Source organism: Bison bison, unplaced genomic scaffold, assembly GCF_000754665.1.
Source record: "Bison bison bison isolate TAMUID 2011002044 unplaced genomic scaffold, Bison_UMD1.0 scf7180017864289, whole genome shotgun sequence".
Classification (NCBI taxonomy): domain Eukaryota; kingdom Metazoa; phylum Chordata; class Mammalia; order Artiodactyla; family Bovidae; genus Bison; species Bison bison.
In genome coordinates, this window is record NW_011494861.1 from 11238243 (window position 1) to 11254774 (window position 16532).

The 16532-nt window shown below is 57.6% G+C and overlaps 1 protein-coding gene across 1 annotated transcript; it reads right to left on the minus strand.

Annotated features, from left to right (window-relative positions):
* LOC104995936 (ATPase family AAA domain-containing protein 3) lies at nt 1-16336 on the minus strand. Its single transcript, XM_010850000.1, has 16 exons — nt 16002-16336; nt 12690-12766; nt 11925-12026; nt 11751-11810; nt 11214-11283; nt 10857-11022; nt 10622-10691; nt 10148-10303; nt 9617-9673; nt 9348-9473; nt 9047-9171; nt 8727-8778; nt 8366-8436; nt 7505-7672; nt 6270-6378; nt 1-671 (listed from the first exon to the last, which is right to left on the minus strand). Exons 1-16 carry the CDS (start codon nt 16201-16203, stop codon nt 522-524), a joined length of 1761 nt encoding a protein of 586 aa, XP_010848302.1. The 5' UTR covers nt 16204-16336; the 3' UTR covers nt 1-521.
* Between the last annotated feature and the right edge of the window lie 196 nt (nt 16337-16532).

Below are 16532 nucleotides of genomic sequence, written 5' to 3' on the forward strand. Positions count from 1 at the left end.
AGGTTCCACAGACCTGAGGGGCACACCCCTCTGGAAGAGAGTGGTGGGCACCCTCATTGGGCCGCACAGGGACCAGCTCTGCTCATGGCAGAACAGCTCACGGCTGTTGTTCTGGTCCTGGGTGGGACTCGGCAAAGTCAGGTCCCCTCCCTTGGCCAGGCCGCCACTGCTGTTCACAGCTGAAGCAGCCAGCACCTGCTGGGATGCAGTGCTGCTAGCCTGGCTGCTGCCCCTGGGCATGGGGAATGGTGCCTTCTCCCCATCTGGGCTTGGCCAGGGGACATATCTCCCAGGGTGTCCTGGGGGTGGCCCCAGCAAGCACCAGCCTAGAGGTGGGGGGCAGAGGAACCAACCCTGCCTCAAAGATGCCCAGGTCTTAAGCAGCAGCTGGTCCCTAGCAGAGGCCTTTGACACTGCCTCGCCCCTGACCGAGGAAGATGAAAACTGCCAGGAGATTGGGCACCTCGGTGTTTCTTCTTGCTGAAGCCACCTGGCCAGTGTGCCTGGGAGTCTAGGCCAGCTCACTCAGCTTGTGTGCGCAGGGTTGGCGGCTGGCTCCCCTCTGCCTTCAGCCACTGCATCTTCTGCCTGTGTTGCTGGATGGCATCCTGAACCCGGGCGTCCATCATGGCCTCAGTGAGGACCCCGTCCTCAGAGGCATATGCCATGGCCTGGCGAAGAAAAGGGTACTGACTCAGGGCACCAGAGGGGCTGCCCGCACAGGGAAGGGGCCAGGCCTGTGGCTCCCAGGTGACTGGTCAGGGCCCACCAGTCACCAGGAACCACTCAGCCTGTAGGCCAGCCCCATCCTTGCTGCTGCTGCTTATCCCCCACCTTGGAGACACCCCCCCACCCCACAGAACCCAAAGCCCTCTTGCGGGCAGGGCAGGCAGGAGCAAAGGCCAGGGTGCTCCCTTGGGCCTGTGCTCAGACTCAGGAGGGGCCTGGCCTCTCAGCAGGACACATATGCAGACAGAAATGCCAAAGGCACACGCCTTGACTCCCTATGCACTTGAGTGTGCCACACACACGTGCTCACAGGCAGATCTGCAGCCCAGTGTGGCCGCCACCCCTCAATTCCGTGGTTCTGCCTGCTCCACTAAGTTTCTCAATGACTTTCTACAAATAGAAACCCAGAGGACTACTTTCAGGAGGGAGCCCCACCCCTCAACTGCAGGCCTTGCTCTGTGGATAACCAAGCTCCCCTCAGGCCCAGGCCATGGTCATCAGAACCACCACAGGCCTGACACTAAAGGGAAGCAAAGCCCTCCAGGGGTCAAATGGGGCACAGTCCACCGGGACCTGCCCCTCACAGGCCCCCAACTGTCCTCACACAGTGCTTCCCAGAACTGTGGGGCTGCTGTGGGCAGCACTGCATTCCCCATACCCCAGCCTTGGCACGTGGCTTGGGGAACCAGAGTTCTGCTAGTCAGGTCCCAGTGTGGTCCACAGCACTGCAGCTGCCAAAGCAGGTCCTCTGGCCAGGCCACATGCCACCCAGATGACCCAGCATCCCTTCTGTTCCCAGTCACCCATCAAGTGGCTCTGACATGTGCCTATCCTGAGGATAGCACTCAAGTGTCCACCAAGCAGGGGGCTCAAGCCAGGCTGGCTGTTTCTCTCCAGCTCCCTGAGGAGGTTCAGCCACGTTAGGGCATTGGGAGCAAGCTCCCACTGTCTGAGATGACCAGTCACTGTGCTTACCCAGGTGGCCCCAGCCTTGGGACACGGCTGTCCTCAGCACCCAAGCCAGGCCAAGGACAGAGGGGCTGGCCCTGCAGCCTCCTGCGAGGTACACATGAGAATGGCAGAGGAGGCAGGCTGGGTGGCAGCAGCCAGAGGGGATCCAATGGTGGGAAGGGGCGGGTAGAGGTATGCAGTGACGTCACCATGGAGAAGCCAGGCAGCCACCATGTAACCAGGGGATCCAGGCCAACATCCCTGTGATGTTGTGTGGATGTCTGATGCCCCAATGTGCCATGACCAGATGGGTACCTCGCCTTTAGGGTCTCCTCCACAGTCCCACAATCCCAGTCAGAGACACCAGACTGACCAAAGGAGGGACGCTCTATAGCATTCCTCGAACCGTGAGGATCATGCTCAGAACAGCGCCCCCTGAGGAGCCTGAGACAGCAGGATGGAATATCATGGGCATCTGGGCGGGTTCTGGGTGAGATCAAATCTAAAGTGGAACTGAGGGATGTGGTGAGACATTCAGAGTGTAGTGGGGGCTGTGCTGGCCTTGTGACCTTCCTGTGAACTTGGACTTATTCAAAAATTTAGAAGTTCATTACAAAAAAAACACACAAAACCTTAAAGGAGAACTAACACCAATGTTGCTCAAACTCTTCCAAAACCAGACAAAACACCACATGTAAACCATAGATCCAGATCCTCTGTGAATACTGATGTAAAACCCTCAACAAAATACTAACAAACCAAACTCAGTAGCACACTGACATGGCTATACATCACAACCAAATGGGATTTATTCCTGGAGTGCAAGGATGGCTCACCTAGGGAAAACTGACCTAGGCAAATAATTAACAAAATGGACAAAAATCACATGAGCGTTTCAGTTAATGAGAAAAAATGTTGGCAAAATCCAATACCCTTTCTTGACAAAAACAATAAACTAGGGGGAATTCCCTGGTGGTCCAGTGGTGAGGACTCTACACTTCCACTGCCAAGGGTCCTGGTATATGTGCTCAGGGGAGAAAAAGATCCTGCAAGCCATAAGGCATGACAAACCAATAATAGACCAGGAATATAAGAAAATGTCTTCATTCTAATAGAGGCCATATAAGAAAAACTCACAGCAAAAGTCATCTCAATGGTAAAAGACTGAAAGCTTTTCCACTAAAACTAGGATCAAGGCAAGGATGCCCACTTTCAGCACTTCAGGTCAACACAGCACTAGAAATTGTAGACAGATCAATTAGACAAGAAAAATAAATAAAAGACATCAGATCGGAAAGGAAGAAGTAAAATTGTCTGTAGATGATGTGATCTTATTACATACAGTAAACCCTAAAGATCCCCCCAAAATTGTTAAAAGTAATAAACTCAACAAAGTTGCTGGATACAGAAGTAACACACAAAACCACTTGGGTCTCTATAGTAACACTAAACAACTGGAAAAGAAAGCAAGAAAACAGGGGCTTCCCTGGTAGTCCATTGGTTAAGAATCTGTTTCGCAATACAAGGGACAGTGGTTTGATTCCTCATCCAGGAAGTATTTAGCTGGAATTCCAATACTACCCAAAGCAATCCACAGATTCAATGCAATCCCTATCAAAATTTCAATGATGATTTTTTGCATAAATTGAAAAAAAAATCCACCCTAAAATTCATATGCAATTTCAAAGGCCCCCAAGTAGCCAAAATAGTCATGAACCTCAGAATTCTCACATTTCCTCATTTTAAAACCTAAAGGACAGTGGTACTGGCACTAAGACAGACATAGCCCAACAGAACAGAACAGAGCGCCCAGACACAAACCCTCACGTGTACTGTCAGTGACTTCCAAGAAGGGGGCCGAGACCACGCGCTGGGGAAATGACTGCCTTTCCAACAAGTGGTGCTGGGAAAACTCCAAACTTTAAAACTGGTAGAAATAAACTTAGGGGAGAAGCTTTCAGACACTGGATTTAGCAATGACTTGTCTGTGACACTAAAAGCAGGCGACAAAAGAAAAAAAATAGGAAAATTCAGCTTCATAAAAATTAAAATCTTTTGTGCTTCAAAGGACACTGGTGGCTCTAGTGATAAAGAACCTGCCTGCCAATGCAGGAGACCCAAGAAACACACATTTGATCCCCGAGTCGGCAAGATCCCTTACAGGAGGGCATGGCAATCCACTTCAGTATTCATGCTTGCCAAATCCCATGGATGAGGAGCCTGGCGGGCTACAGTCCACAGGGTCGCAGAGTCAGATACTACTAAAGCGACCTAGCAGCAGAAGCAAGACACTACCAAGAGAGTAAAAAAAGGCAACCCACAGAAGAGGGGGAAAATATTTGCAAACCATGTGTCTGATAAATGGTTAATATCTAAAATATATAGAAACAACACAAGTATCCACTTGCAGCCAGAGAGGTGCATGAGGTATGTCCATTGCACTCCAGGGTGTCAGGCTGCCTGACGAGGACAATGACACCTGTTACAACACGGATGAACCTCAAGGGCACTGTGCTCAGTGAGGAAGCCAGTTTTAAGAAGACAATGCCGGTATGATTCCTCACAGGTCCCTGGAAGAGTCAAGACTCTCAGAGACAGCAAGTAGGGGAGTGGGGGCTGGGGGTGGGCGGCAGGCATGGCAGCAAGTGTTTAATGGAGACAGAGCTTCAGTTTGGGAAGATAAAGTCCTGGAGATGATGGTGGGGACAGTGTACAACAACACGAATGTGCTCAATGCCACTGAGCTGTGCACTTAAAAATGGTCAAGATGAATTTTATGTTAAAAAGTTCAGGTTCCCATGATGGATGACGAACTATAGGATGGTGAGAAGCATAGACCTGACCATCACACCATGGCACAGGGCGGCAGCTGCAACAGAGCCCACGATACCAGCAAGCGGGAAGTAGGTGCCGGGTGCCTGGGCTGCCCGGCCGGAGAGAGTGGTAGGGTGGTCAGAAGTCGCCACAGCCCAGCCCCAAGCACCTGGGGCCACAAGGGGAGCAAACTTGAAAGAGTGATGCCAACATGTCCTGTCCAAGGCGATGGAATCCCCATGGCATTCTGGGGGTTGCGGGAAGTGGTGTTGGAAGTGGTGATGAGTACCAGGCACACCCTGTGCACACCTGACCAGGGACTGGATACACAGGGAGAGCTCCCTGCAGGCTCCAGCCTCCCGCGCTTGCGCCGGGTCTCCTGACCCTCAGCTCCCCACCCAAGAGTACATGCAGGCCTGTCTCATGGCCTCCTCAAAGAACTGGGAAGAGAAGCAGGGAGAGGAGGTGCACCAGGACCCCTGCTGCTGGGACCACCTGTTTGTCCTCCCCCAGGTCACACTGAAGTGCTAACCCCAGCATGGCTGCCCTTGGAAACAGGCGGGTCAGGTCAGGTAGGGTCACAGAATGGCACCCTACTCCTGCAGGGCTGTGCGTGAGCAAGTGGCAAGGATGCTGCTGGGTGGCAGCCAGGAAGCGGGCCCTCATAGCAACAGGAACCCCCTCACTGGCACCCTGAGGCAGGACATCCAGCCTCCAGAACCACGAGGTGACACTTGTTCAAGCCCTGGCTGTGCGTTTTGTCCCGGCCGCCTGGGTTGTTGGCCACTTTGCTGGTCACGGAAATAGCCAACCTTGTGAGGCCTGCTTCCTGACTGAGGCCAGCATGGGGAAGAGCCCCTGACTCCCGCAGTGGGGTTTGAGATCTGGGGCTGTTTGTTACAGCACAACCTAGTTCATCCTGACTAACACACTCGTGTATCTGGACGAGGATGTTCAAATTCAACAGATGTCCCCTAATTTCATAAAAGATGCGTTCATGCTCAGCTGACAGTGGCCAGGCTGTCATGTGGCCACAGACACAACTCACTCAGCACACTCCACCCAGCAAGGACAATGGAGAAACGTGCTAAATGGCTGCTCCCCTCCCCACACGCGGGGAGCTGCCACCGGGATGCCTCAGAGGAAAGCCTGGTGTCAGGACTGACCAGGGCCACTCTGACCTGTGTGCCCAGAGCCACCATCCCGCTGCCCCCAGGCCCTCGTGACACCACAAACCTGTCCTGAAAGCCAGGACACCCACCGCCTTCATTACCCTGCAGATCATCCTAAAGGCTGTGGGCTTCTGCAAGGAGCCCAGAAGGAAATCCCGTCAGGTCAGTTTTGTCCTGTGCCCACAGACAACTCCTGGGAAGCGCCATGCCCTCCCAGGCTGTGGCCCCAGACTCTGCACCATCTGCCATCACCTGTACCGACTGTCCTGGGCCCTGGCTGGAGACAAAGCCCAGTGGTTCCTGGGAAATGAACATGTTGGCCACAGGACATGCCACTGATCTAGAGGGCCCCTTTTGATGTGGACCAGAACGACAACAGGGAGGCCAGAAAATGCGAAGCTGCAGAGGGCCCTGGCTCATTCCCCACCTTGCAGGGGCCCCAGGACTGTGATGGCAGGGAAGTAGGCAGTCATGTCACATCTGTCCAGAAACCCTTCAGAAACACCCCAGTGGGCGCTCAGGAACCAGCCCAACCGCCTTCCAACCACTCCGAGGGTCCCTGGCTCAGCTGGGCTCTGCCCTGCAGGGTACGTCTCAGCTCACCTGCCATGCCACAGCGAGCTGAGAGATCTCCCGGCCTGACATGCCCTCCGTCAGCTGCGCAATCTCCGAGCACTTCTTTCCATAGTCAAACTGGGCCAGCTTCAAGCGCCTGTGAGGAGTTCCCGAGTGATGCCTGGGCGCCCACAAGACCCACAAACGACCAGAGGCTAGTGAGGGCCTGGCTTCTACTAATGGAGGCCAGGGTGGAGCCTGCGCTGGGAAACCCCAGGGAAGAGTGTCCAAGCCCCTTGCTGTAATGAGGCACACCCTGACCAATGTCCACAGGTGTGATCCTTCCACCTCCTCCCCGGCTGGGCGTGTCCCTTCCCTGGGGAGCCCAAGACGGAGCCCCAGTGGGGGCCGTGTAAGGATGAGGGGCACAAGCTGTGCTCAGGGGCAGCTGAGGGGCTGTTCAGGACATGCAGGAACAGGCAGGGGGAGATCCCAGTCTGCTCCCAGCCCCACCGCTGGCCAGGGGGCTGGGGGCCATGTGCCCTCCCCCTGAACCCCCGCTGCACACAGCAGCTAACACTCCTGACCCCTTTGCATGCAGATCTCGCCCCATCGGGCTTGACTGAAAGCCCGAGAGAGACCACTCAAACTCGTGAAAAGCCTCAGCTCCTCAGGTTGCGTACAGTGCCCGGGCTACTGCTGGGTCAGGATGTGCCTTCAGGAGCTTAAGGGGACTGGGATCAGCTGGGGCAAGAGGGGAAAGAGGCCCAGGAAAGAGAACTCAGGGGACAGGTGGCAAAGGACTGGCAAAGTCTGCCTGAGCACAGAAGATGGCTCAGCTGTGCCAGGCGGATCCAGGTCAGTGGGGCTGAGATCCGGTCCCCAGGGAGGGATACAAATAGAGCAGGCTTATCTGGAGCGCTCCTGAAAGCACAGCAGTCGGGGCCGGGGGGGTCCTGGACGAGCAAGGAGGGTTACCCCAGCCAGTGGGCCCCAGTGTGTGCAGTGAGGGGCCCAGAGCAAGGCTCAAAGAGTCCAGAAGTGGGCTGTCATGGCCCCTCACTACCAGGACCCAAGTGTGGACTGGATCTGAGGGGTTTGAAGGCAGGATGGAGGCAGGAGATCAATGGGTGGACAGGATAGGAGGGCAGAACCTCCAATGATGGGTGGTCAGGACCCCGTGGTGAAACCCCAGGGGCAGGGTTAGGATTAGTGCCCATGTGGGCACTGGGGGGAGGGACCAACATGACAGGCAAGGGGCACCGTGGTGGCAGGACACTTACTGCTTTCCTTCTGTAGCCGGTTTAAGAACATACTTGTCAAAATACATTCTCACCAGGCGCTCCCGCTCCTCCCGCTGCGGCAGCTCAAAGCTGACCATCTCATCGATGCGGTCGTTGATGGCCCAGTCGAATTGCTCGGGCTGGTTGCTGGCCAGGACCAGCATGAACCTGCAGCCGACACACGGCAAGAGACGGGGGCTGCCGTCCAGCAGGGTCTACTGGGCAGCTTCTCAGCCCACAAAACCAGGGAGACTGGCATCACCCTCTACCACCTGCCCTCCCTGTCTTGCCCCAATTTCCCGCTTCTCTTGACTGATGGCCCAGCCTGGGGGGAGGGCCGTGAAGCCTCCATGTGCAGGAAGGGCAGGGACCCGGGGACCCAGGATGGAGACAGACCCCTGCCCCTCCCCAATCAAGTGCAGGGTCCCAAGGCCTGGCACTCAGCTCAGCAGAGGCAACAACCCAGGAGGAAGTCAACAGGCCTCCCAACAGCTAGGCTGGGCTCTCCATGGGCAACAGGTGCAGCAGGCAGAGGGCTGGAAGGGTCCTGCCCACGTAGAGTACAAGACTAGGAACCCAGAAGGGCCAGCCCGACCCAGGGTCACCTGACGGTGTGGTGGCCCAACAATGCCTCTCAGGGGCAGAGAGAGGTGCCAAGGGCAGTGGCCTGTGGACGAACATGCCATTGGGCTTGGCTTCAGCCTACAGCATGTCTCAGGGGCACCCACAAATGTCCCCCAGTGCCCAAATGGCCATCCCACTGCACGGAGGGAAGACACAGGAGGCTGTCTGGTCATGTGGGCAGGCCACCCCACAGCAGCCCCGTGAGCTGAGGCAAGGCTGCTGGCCACCCCTTCTCACTTGCTGCTGTGCTGGCCCGTGCGGTGCAGGAAGGCGTTCAGGGTGGCCCTGAGGTCCTCACTGATCTTCTCCTGCACAGAGAAGGGTCAGGCTGTAAGCAGCCATGCAAACAGTCAGGCCCCCCTCATCCAGGACAGAAACATGGAAGGACCTTCACAGATCTAAGCTCAAAGACTGAATGAAGCTTAGCTTTGAAAAGATGCTAAACTTCCACTTTTCAAACGAAATGTATGAACAAAGTGTGGTTGTGGAGCAGGCTCCCAACAACCTTCCCATAAGTGTAGATGTGGCCCAGGCCACCACCTGCCCACTCCCCAGCAGCCAACCCAGTTCAGGACAAATGGGGCCTCTAGACACTTACAGTCGCTCGCTTCCTGAGAAAGGCGTCCGCTTCGTCCACGAAGAGCAGGAGGCTGTGAGGGCAGGGCCACGTGAGGGCAGGCAGGGCACAGCCCAGCGGAAACCCCACACTTTGCACTGTCCCCAGTGGCCTCTGGGACCCAGAGCCTGGCTACCGATCAGGACGTGTCCAGTGCCAGCATTGGGGCAAGTAACTAGAGATGGGCTGGTGAGCCCTCATCTTAAACACTGATAAGTCACCGACACTGAGAGGCCCTTGGACCTCAGGGACAGGCTGTGGGGAAAGTACCGACCCCTTTCCAAGCAGGAGCCCCGGCTCACCCTCGCCGGCTGGTGCTGGCCCAGTCGAAGACCTTGTGCATGGCCGTCACGCCGTCCCGCCCCATGGGGGCCACATCCCCGCCCGTCATGATGGCGTAGTCCATACCGGAGTGCAGCGCCAGTTTCTGGGCGTTTGGGGAAGGGGCTTTAAGGGCTGCTCCACCTACCCTCCACCCCACTTCTCCTGGCCACCAGGGCCGGATCACGTGTGTGTGGAGACACCTGGCCTGCAGAGCTGGACAGGGGCACGTGTCCCAGGCAGGTGAGTCCCCACCACCCCCAGTCCCACCTGTGCCCTCACCTTGGCGAACAGCGTTTTGCCCGTACCGGGTGGCCCGTACATCAGAACATTTCGGTACAGACTTTTGTTCTTCTTGGTGTTCCTTGTGGCGATGGCAATGTCCCGCACGCGAGCCTCCAGGCTGGGCTGCCAGGGGACATAGCGGTTTGGGGGGCGCTCTGCTGTCCAGTCCGTCCCTCCTTAGGGCCTGGGCTGGCACGAGAGGCCACTCTCCCCAGCTGGGCTGAGCCAGCAAACCAACTCCTGGGAGGTTGGGCAGCCCCACTTACGCTGAGGACAACACCCTCCAACGCGTCCTGAGGTTTACTGAGGAGGCGCCTGCTGACCTGCAGGGTAGGGGGAGGGTAGGGAGGGTCAGCGAAGCTCATGGCACAGTCACACCAGAACGCATGCGAGCAGCTTTCCTGGACAAGGCCGGCGGGGGAGACCGTCCGCAAAGCTGACCTCCAGCGCTGACCTCACAGCACAGCCCACAAGACGCAGGGGAAGCCTGGCTCCCCTCAAGGGAAGGAGTCGACCCTAGGCTGCCTCCAATGCCTTCTATTCCAGGAGGACGGCTCACCACAGCCCCAGGAGTTCATAAACAAGCAGGGGGGCAGTCCACTCAAGAGGATGGCCACCCCGACAGACCCCCAGAGAGACCGAGTGGACCAGGGTGAGAGTCCCCCAGTGCTGACATCACAGGGCCCAAGGGGCAGCATCAAGGAGGCAATGCAAGTCAGCACACAGAAGGAGGGTGGCATCTGGACAGAAGAGGAGGAAGGGGCTGTTGGGTGTGTGCCCCCAAGACCTGTGGTTACCTGTATGGGGTGCCTCAGCGCCTCCAGCACCGTGATGCGAGATGTCTCCCGCACCAGGGACGGCTTCCCCAGCCGGGCCTCAACGTACCGCCCTGCTACGGACGTGGCGTTCTTGGCGGAATAGATCCCAACAGCCAGCAGCGTCAGCCCGGCCACCTGGAGCGGACAGAGGAGGCAGGTGGTGTCCATCCCATCCCCTGGCTCCCTGGAGTCTTGCCAGGCCCACCAGCACCGGTGCACCAAAGGGCTGGCACCGGGGAGATGAAACGGGCATTTGGCATCCCCCATGCCCTCCCCCCAGCCCCACCAAGGTTGATGCTGAGTCGTTTGAAGTGCCCCAAACCCAAAGGCCAAGTCACTTGTGCCTTTCTGGTAGGGGGAAGGGTGAGCACTCAGCATAGGCGCCAACCCCCAGTGGCTTGCAGAGCCCCTGACATGTGAAAGTACCCCAGGGAAGAAGGCAAAGGCGCTTACCGTGGCTGTCACTTTGTCCCAGTCTGTCACAAAGGCACGGAACCCTTCACCAAACAGGGTGCCTGCTGTCCTGCAGGGGAGCAGTGGCATGACCCAGAAGGCATCAGGCCATGTGCCACGTGGCTGGAGGCCCCTAGGTCAGCCCCAAGGGGCACTGCAGAAGGACCAGTCAGGGGAGGAGTAGGGCACCCACGTAGGAAAGGGGCCAGCAGAAGCCTGCCATGCGGGTCCTCACCTGATGGACTCTAGGATGGTCTGGCGGTGCTCAGCGGCCTTCAGGCGGATCTGCTCTCGGATGATATCAGCGTTCTCGCGCTCGGCCTTGGCCCGGGCGCGCGCCTCGGCCTCCACCCGCAGCATCTCATTCTTGTGCCGCAGCTCCATCTCCCGCTCCACGGTGGCTGCCCGGGGAGGGGGCAGGGGTGGTGCTCAGCCCATGGCCCCCACCCAGGGCTGCTACAGAGGACAAGCGAGCCAGGGTGCCCTCTACCCCCAGGGTCTCAGCGTGCCCACCCCTGATGCTGCCTGGGGAGTGAAAGGCCTAAAGCAAGGGCGTGACCCGTGGCCAAGAGCTCCCAGGTCAGGGCCCTACCTCGCCGCAGGGCCTCCTGTTTCTGCACAGATTCCTCTTGCTTCCGTAAGTTTTCCTCGTTGAGAAGTTGCTGAGAAGGAGCCACAAAGGGAAGGGAAGGGCTTCGAGATTAGGAAACAGGCAACATCACACCAACAGGTTAGCTGCTCTGGCCTTGGAGACACCCCCACCACTCCTAGGGCTCCAAGCTCCTGGGGACGGTTACCCTGGGGCCTGCAGGCTGCACAGCCTAAGGCAGGAAGGAACCCTGGCCCCCCGCTCAGCTCAGCCTCGGGGTGGCCCTGACCTACGGCTGTCCTCATGAAATGGGCCTTTTGCCGAACTGTTGAATTTAGAAGCTAAAATGCCAACAGGCTCGATGTTTGAATGCCCCCTACAAACTCACTCGTCAGTCAAGTCCCACTTGGGAGACCCTCAGGGCAGCTCGGTTGGAACCCTCCTTTTCCCGCCCCTCAACCCAGTGCTTGCTGACAAGAGGATCCCAGACTCTGGCCCCCATGCCCCCTTGGGGAAGATGAGTGGCCAGGCAGTGCTCACCTGCTGCTTTAGCTGGTCCTCGTAGCGCTGCCGGGCCAGCTTGTCCTGGTACTGGGCCCTCTAGGGAGGGAGAGGGCGATGTGAACATACCCCAGCCTCAGGAACTAAGGTCTAGGCCGGGCCCCCACAGGCCCTGTCCCTGATGAGCACCCCTCCCCGGCCCCGCTCTCTTACAGCCTGGTGCTGCCGCGTCTCCTCACTCAGGGTCTTCCTCCGCTCCTCAGCCTGCACTCGGATCTGATCGCCCTTCAGCTGCTCCACTGCGGCCTCGTACTCCTGCAGGACACACCAGCTGCTGTGAGCCAGGGCCTAGTCAGACCTCCTGCCCCCCGTTCCCCCTCTGAGGGCCCTCCGAAGGGGCCAGACAGTGATGTGGCCTGTTCCACACCCCCATAGGCCTGTAGGTGCTCAGCTGCAACTGCACCAAGGCCCGGGAGGACCCAGACCCACAGGCAAAGAGAAGCCAGGAGAATGGACTGGGCCGGTGCCAAAGTAGCCAGAGAGTCTCCTGGGTGCCAGCCCCCCGACATGTGCTTGTGCTAGCTGCTCACTTCCTGATTCGCTTTACAACAACCCAGGTGGAGCATAGAGCAGGGCCTTTTCCACATTTGCTCACTATGTGCTCAGTGTGAGGGTGGGGCTCCCCTCTGAGAAACCAGACTCCTCACCCACACCTGCCTTCCAGAAGGTTCTGTGCAGACCTCAGGCCACACACCTGTGCTGATGCCCATTTCCCTCAACCCTGAGGAGGTGCCTGGGCACCCACCCTGCGCCCACCGCCTGCCTGTGTTCTCTCACCCTCCCCCAGCACCCACCCTCACCGATCACCCCGTCCTCTCCATCCCCCAACCCCTAGCACCCACCTTGCACCCACTGCCTGTGTCCTCTCCTTTCTGCCCGGGTCCTCTCCACAGCCCCCCAGCGCCCACCCTCACCCACCTTGAGCTTGGCTTGATGCTCCAGCTGAAGTGTCTGCTCCTGCATCTGAGCCAGACTCAGCGCCTCCTTGGCGTGTCCTGGGGGGAGGGGCGTGCAGGCATCAGGACACCAGGCAAGCGTTCACCCGGGCTAGGGGCGCTCAAGGACACCACAGCCTCAACCTGAAAGCACGCGTGGCCACGCTGGTTCCTGGTCAGATTTGCTCAGAGGCCCCCACTAAGAAGACCACTGCCCCATCTTGCCACTTTTGTCTATTCCACCCCCAACAGAAAACCCACATGTGGGGTCTGCCCCCAGGGGACTGTCACACCCCAGAGGGCTCCAGCAGAGAGGCCGTCCACTGCTCGTCCACTGACAGCAGGAGAGTCAAGCCTGTGGTTATACCGTCATTTATTTTTCAAGTGTGAATGTTTCTCTTGAGCCTTTGATACCTGTTACTATTCTACAACTGAGCACAGGCCGCTGAGGGCCTGAGTAAGAAAGAAGCAAAGGAGGATTAAACCAGAAAGAAGGCAACGCTTGCAGGCTGACGTTAGAAATGTCTTCACAGGCCATCTGTTAGAAACATGTGTGTAATTAACATCTTCCAGGTGTGTGCTCTTCATAAGGGAACACATGTGGAAATATGTGGCAATACAAGGATATTCTAGAAAAGAACGGACCCCAGCACTCTCCTTTCTTTTTTTTTTTTTTATTTTTTTTTTACTCTCCTTTCTAAAAAACCTTTGCATGGGGCCTAAGAGACCCCTGGTAACACAGTTCTGTCATCACTGTAAAGTCCACGCTTTACCACAAAAACCTTCTAACGCATAAAAGCACAGAGAGAAGCTGGGGACCCCGTGGGCCCACCTCTCTGATGCTACCACATTCCTAGGTTGCGGACCACACGTCCACCCTTCTGTCCGCCACATCTGTCTTATTTTTTGAGGCCTTCAAGGTAGGCTGCAGATCCCAGGACCTGTCACCCCCAAGTTGCAGCCCACACGCCACTGATTAGAACATAACCCCTGGGGCTGCCGGCTCCCAGCATGGGGCTCAATTGTCAGCTGAGGCACTCGGTCTGGCTTCAGAGCTTAGGGAGGACCTGCAGCTGGCTTGTTTACTCAAGCTGTGACCTATGGCAGCCAGGCTTGGTCACAGCCTGCAAGCAAAGCGGGCGCTCCCTCCCCTGACTCGTGGAGTGAGATGGCTGAATTTGAATTTGGCAATAAGGAGTTCATGATCTGAAAGCAGGTAAACTGCTTAGTGCAGGGCCTGGCACCCAGGAGCCCTGCTAACACAAGCTTTGGGCTCAGTACTGAGAATGACGACTGTCACCTCACATCGTCCCGCACCAGGAGACGGGCCCAGCATCAACTGCACCCACCACAGGCAAGTTACTCTTCCCAAAATGCTATAAACACGTGGAGCACACAGCTTAAGGCCAAATGGGCTGCTCTGGCGTCCAAGGAGGACTGAGGAGCCCTGGGGAACCAACAGCATCAGGCTAGGCCCCAAGGAACACAGACAGTGGCCAGGCTGTGAGGGGCAGCTGAGGGTATCTTCGGTTCGCATAGGAGAGCAATGAGTGAACAAGAGTGGGCCCAAGCCAACCAGGGCAGGCCTCTGGCTGGGAACTGGAAGCATCTCCAGAAGACAGGCCTGGGGAGGGGCTGAGGGGCCTGAGGCACCCTGGGGAGGAGGGTTTGGGGACAGAGGGGACAGGCAGCTCAGGGTGACACCTCTCCCACTGACCAGCAGAGAAGCCAGGAAGGAAGGCAAGAACAAAATGAAGTAGGGTTCACACCTGGGACAGCATCACGAGACATGGAGACGGATGAGGAGACAATGCCTCTAAGTGGTGGCAGGCGGAGGCTCTGCAGGAAATGCTGACTGTGGGAGGTGGGAGAGCAGAGGCCAAGGCCCTGCGGACCCAAGTGGAGCATGTTCTGGGGCAGCCAGTGCAGGAGACCTGGGAGCAGCTCACAGGCATGAGCAGACAGGAAGTCAGGGAGTTCCCTCGACTGCTACCCTGAGACACACCACAGGCTATTCACACTGGCCTGTACAACTGTGTGAGTGCGAGGGGCCAAGAGTCAGGCTTCAGATTCCCAAGGGAGGACAGGAAATGGGTGAAGCCCCCCCATCACATGTGTGCGCACACACATACCCCACCCCACACACACCCCTAAGAAATAAGGGCGAACTCCCCCCACACACACACCTAAGAAATGAGGGTGTACTCCCCCCAACCCCCCACCACACACAAACCTAAGAAATTAGACCTCATGTCAAAAGTCTATGATCACTGAGGTGTCTTGAAGCCTGGTCACTGTCTCTCAAGCCCCTCTGCAAGCCTGTCTTCTATTATCTTGCAAACTTAATCCATCTATTACACTGTACACCCACTCAGAGGTAGGGAGTGTTCCAGGTAGGTCTAAGGAAACAGGCTGCCCTGGGCCCAGGCCTAAATATCCACAACGTTCCTCCCAGGATCGGAGAACCAGGCAGGCAGGAGACCTTTGCGCGGGGTGTTCTTGTGGCCCCGGTGGAAGAGCAGAGACTAAGCCACAAAGTGCCAGGCCACCCCTGGATAGGAAGATTCTGCTCACCTCTGCTTACAAGGCTGCAGCATGGGGTGGTAAGAAAACAGCACCTCTGCTTAAAAGTTTGAAAGTCGCTGTATTCTTTCAACTAACATCTTCTCAGCATGTGCTATATTCCAGACTTTTGAGACATCGTCAAATCCACAGAAGAAAAGAAGGTTGGGAGAAAATACGTGGGCTTAGTGAAGGTGCAGTCAAGGGCTGATGCCTTGAGGGTAGGAGCCAAGAAGGTCATCTGCTGCCCTGGGCCGGCCTTATTTGTTGCTTACAGACCTCACCTATTCGAATGCTAACGTTCTCCAACAATAAGCGAAAGCCTGATGCATTTTCTTTAAAGCCTAGGACACTCAAACCCATCTCCCTTCTCAAACGGAAAACTGCCAGCAACTAGCACAGACGGATCCCCAACCTGGCCTGCCTTGGCCGTCCCACGTGGAGGCGGAAAGAGGCCGTAACTGGAGACCAGGGTGCAGTTCCGCCACCTGCTGCCCGTACCCTCTGAGTCTACTCGGCACTGGTTTCCCCACGTGAAGAATGCGTGGCAGCTGGGAAGATGCCAGAAGGTCAGGGCATCCCGAACTTCCCCTGCACGCAGGGTGGCTCCGGCGGGCTTATCGCTTAAGGCTGGTTTCCTCCCCCGACCACCACTTGCTGCTCGATCGCTCAGACCACTTGCCCGCGAGCGCCCCGCCCGGTCGCCCTGCCCGCGCCCACCCGCCGCACTCACGCGAGTGCTCCAGCTCTCGCGCCGCCTTGGCCGCACGCTCCAGGCCCGTCGGGTCGAAGTTGCTCCATTTGTCCTTGGGCCCCGGCCGGTCCCCCGCGCCGCCGTCCCCGCTGCCTTCGCCTCCGGGCTGTACGGGCGGCAGGGGCAGAGGTGGCCCCGTGCCTTCGCCCTTGGAACCCTTGATGCCGAAGAGCCAGGACATGGTCCACAAGCGCCGCCGCCGCGGGAACTTGCAGCCGAATGGACTCGCGGGACTCACAGCGGGTTCCACGCGCCGCGAGCCGGCGGCAAAGACTGCGCAGGCGCAACAGCGGCCCTTCCTCCCTGGCAATGGAGGCGTGTGAGGGTCCCGTGCCCCATGCGACCCTCGGATTGGCTACGAGGGTCGTGACATCATGGTGTCTCAGCCGCGATTGTAGAGGCAGGCACAGAGGGCAGGCCGTCGGAGGGGCGGGGCGAGGTACCAGGTGACAGGCGCCGATCAGGGACAAAATTGAGGAGCTGGGCGCGGGCGCCCCCTTGAATACGTCA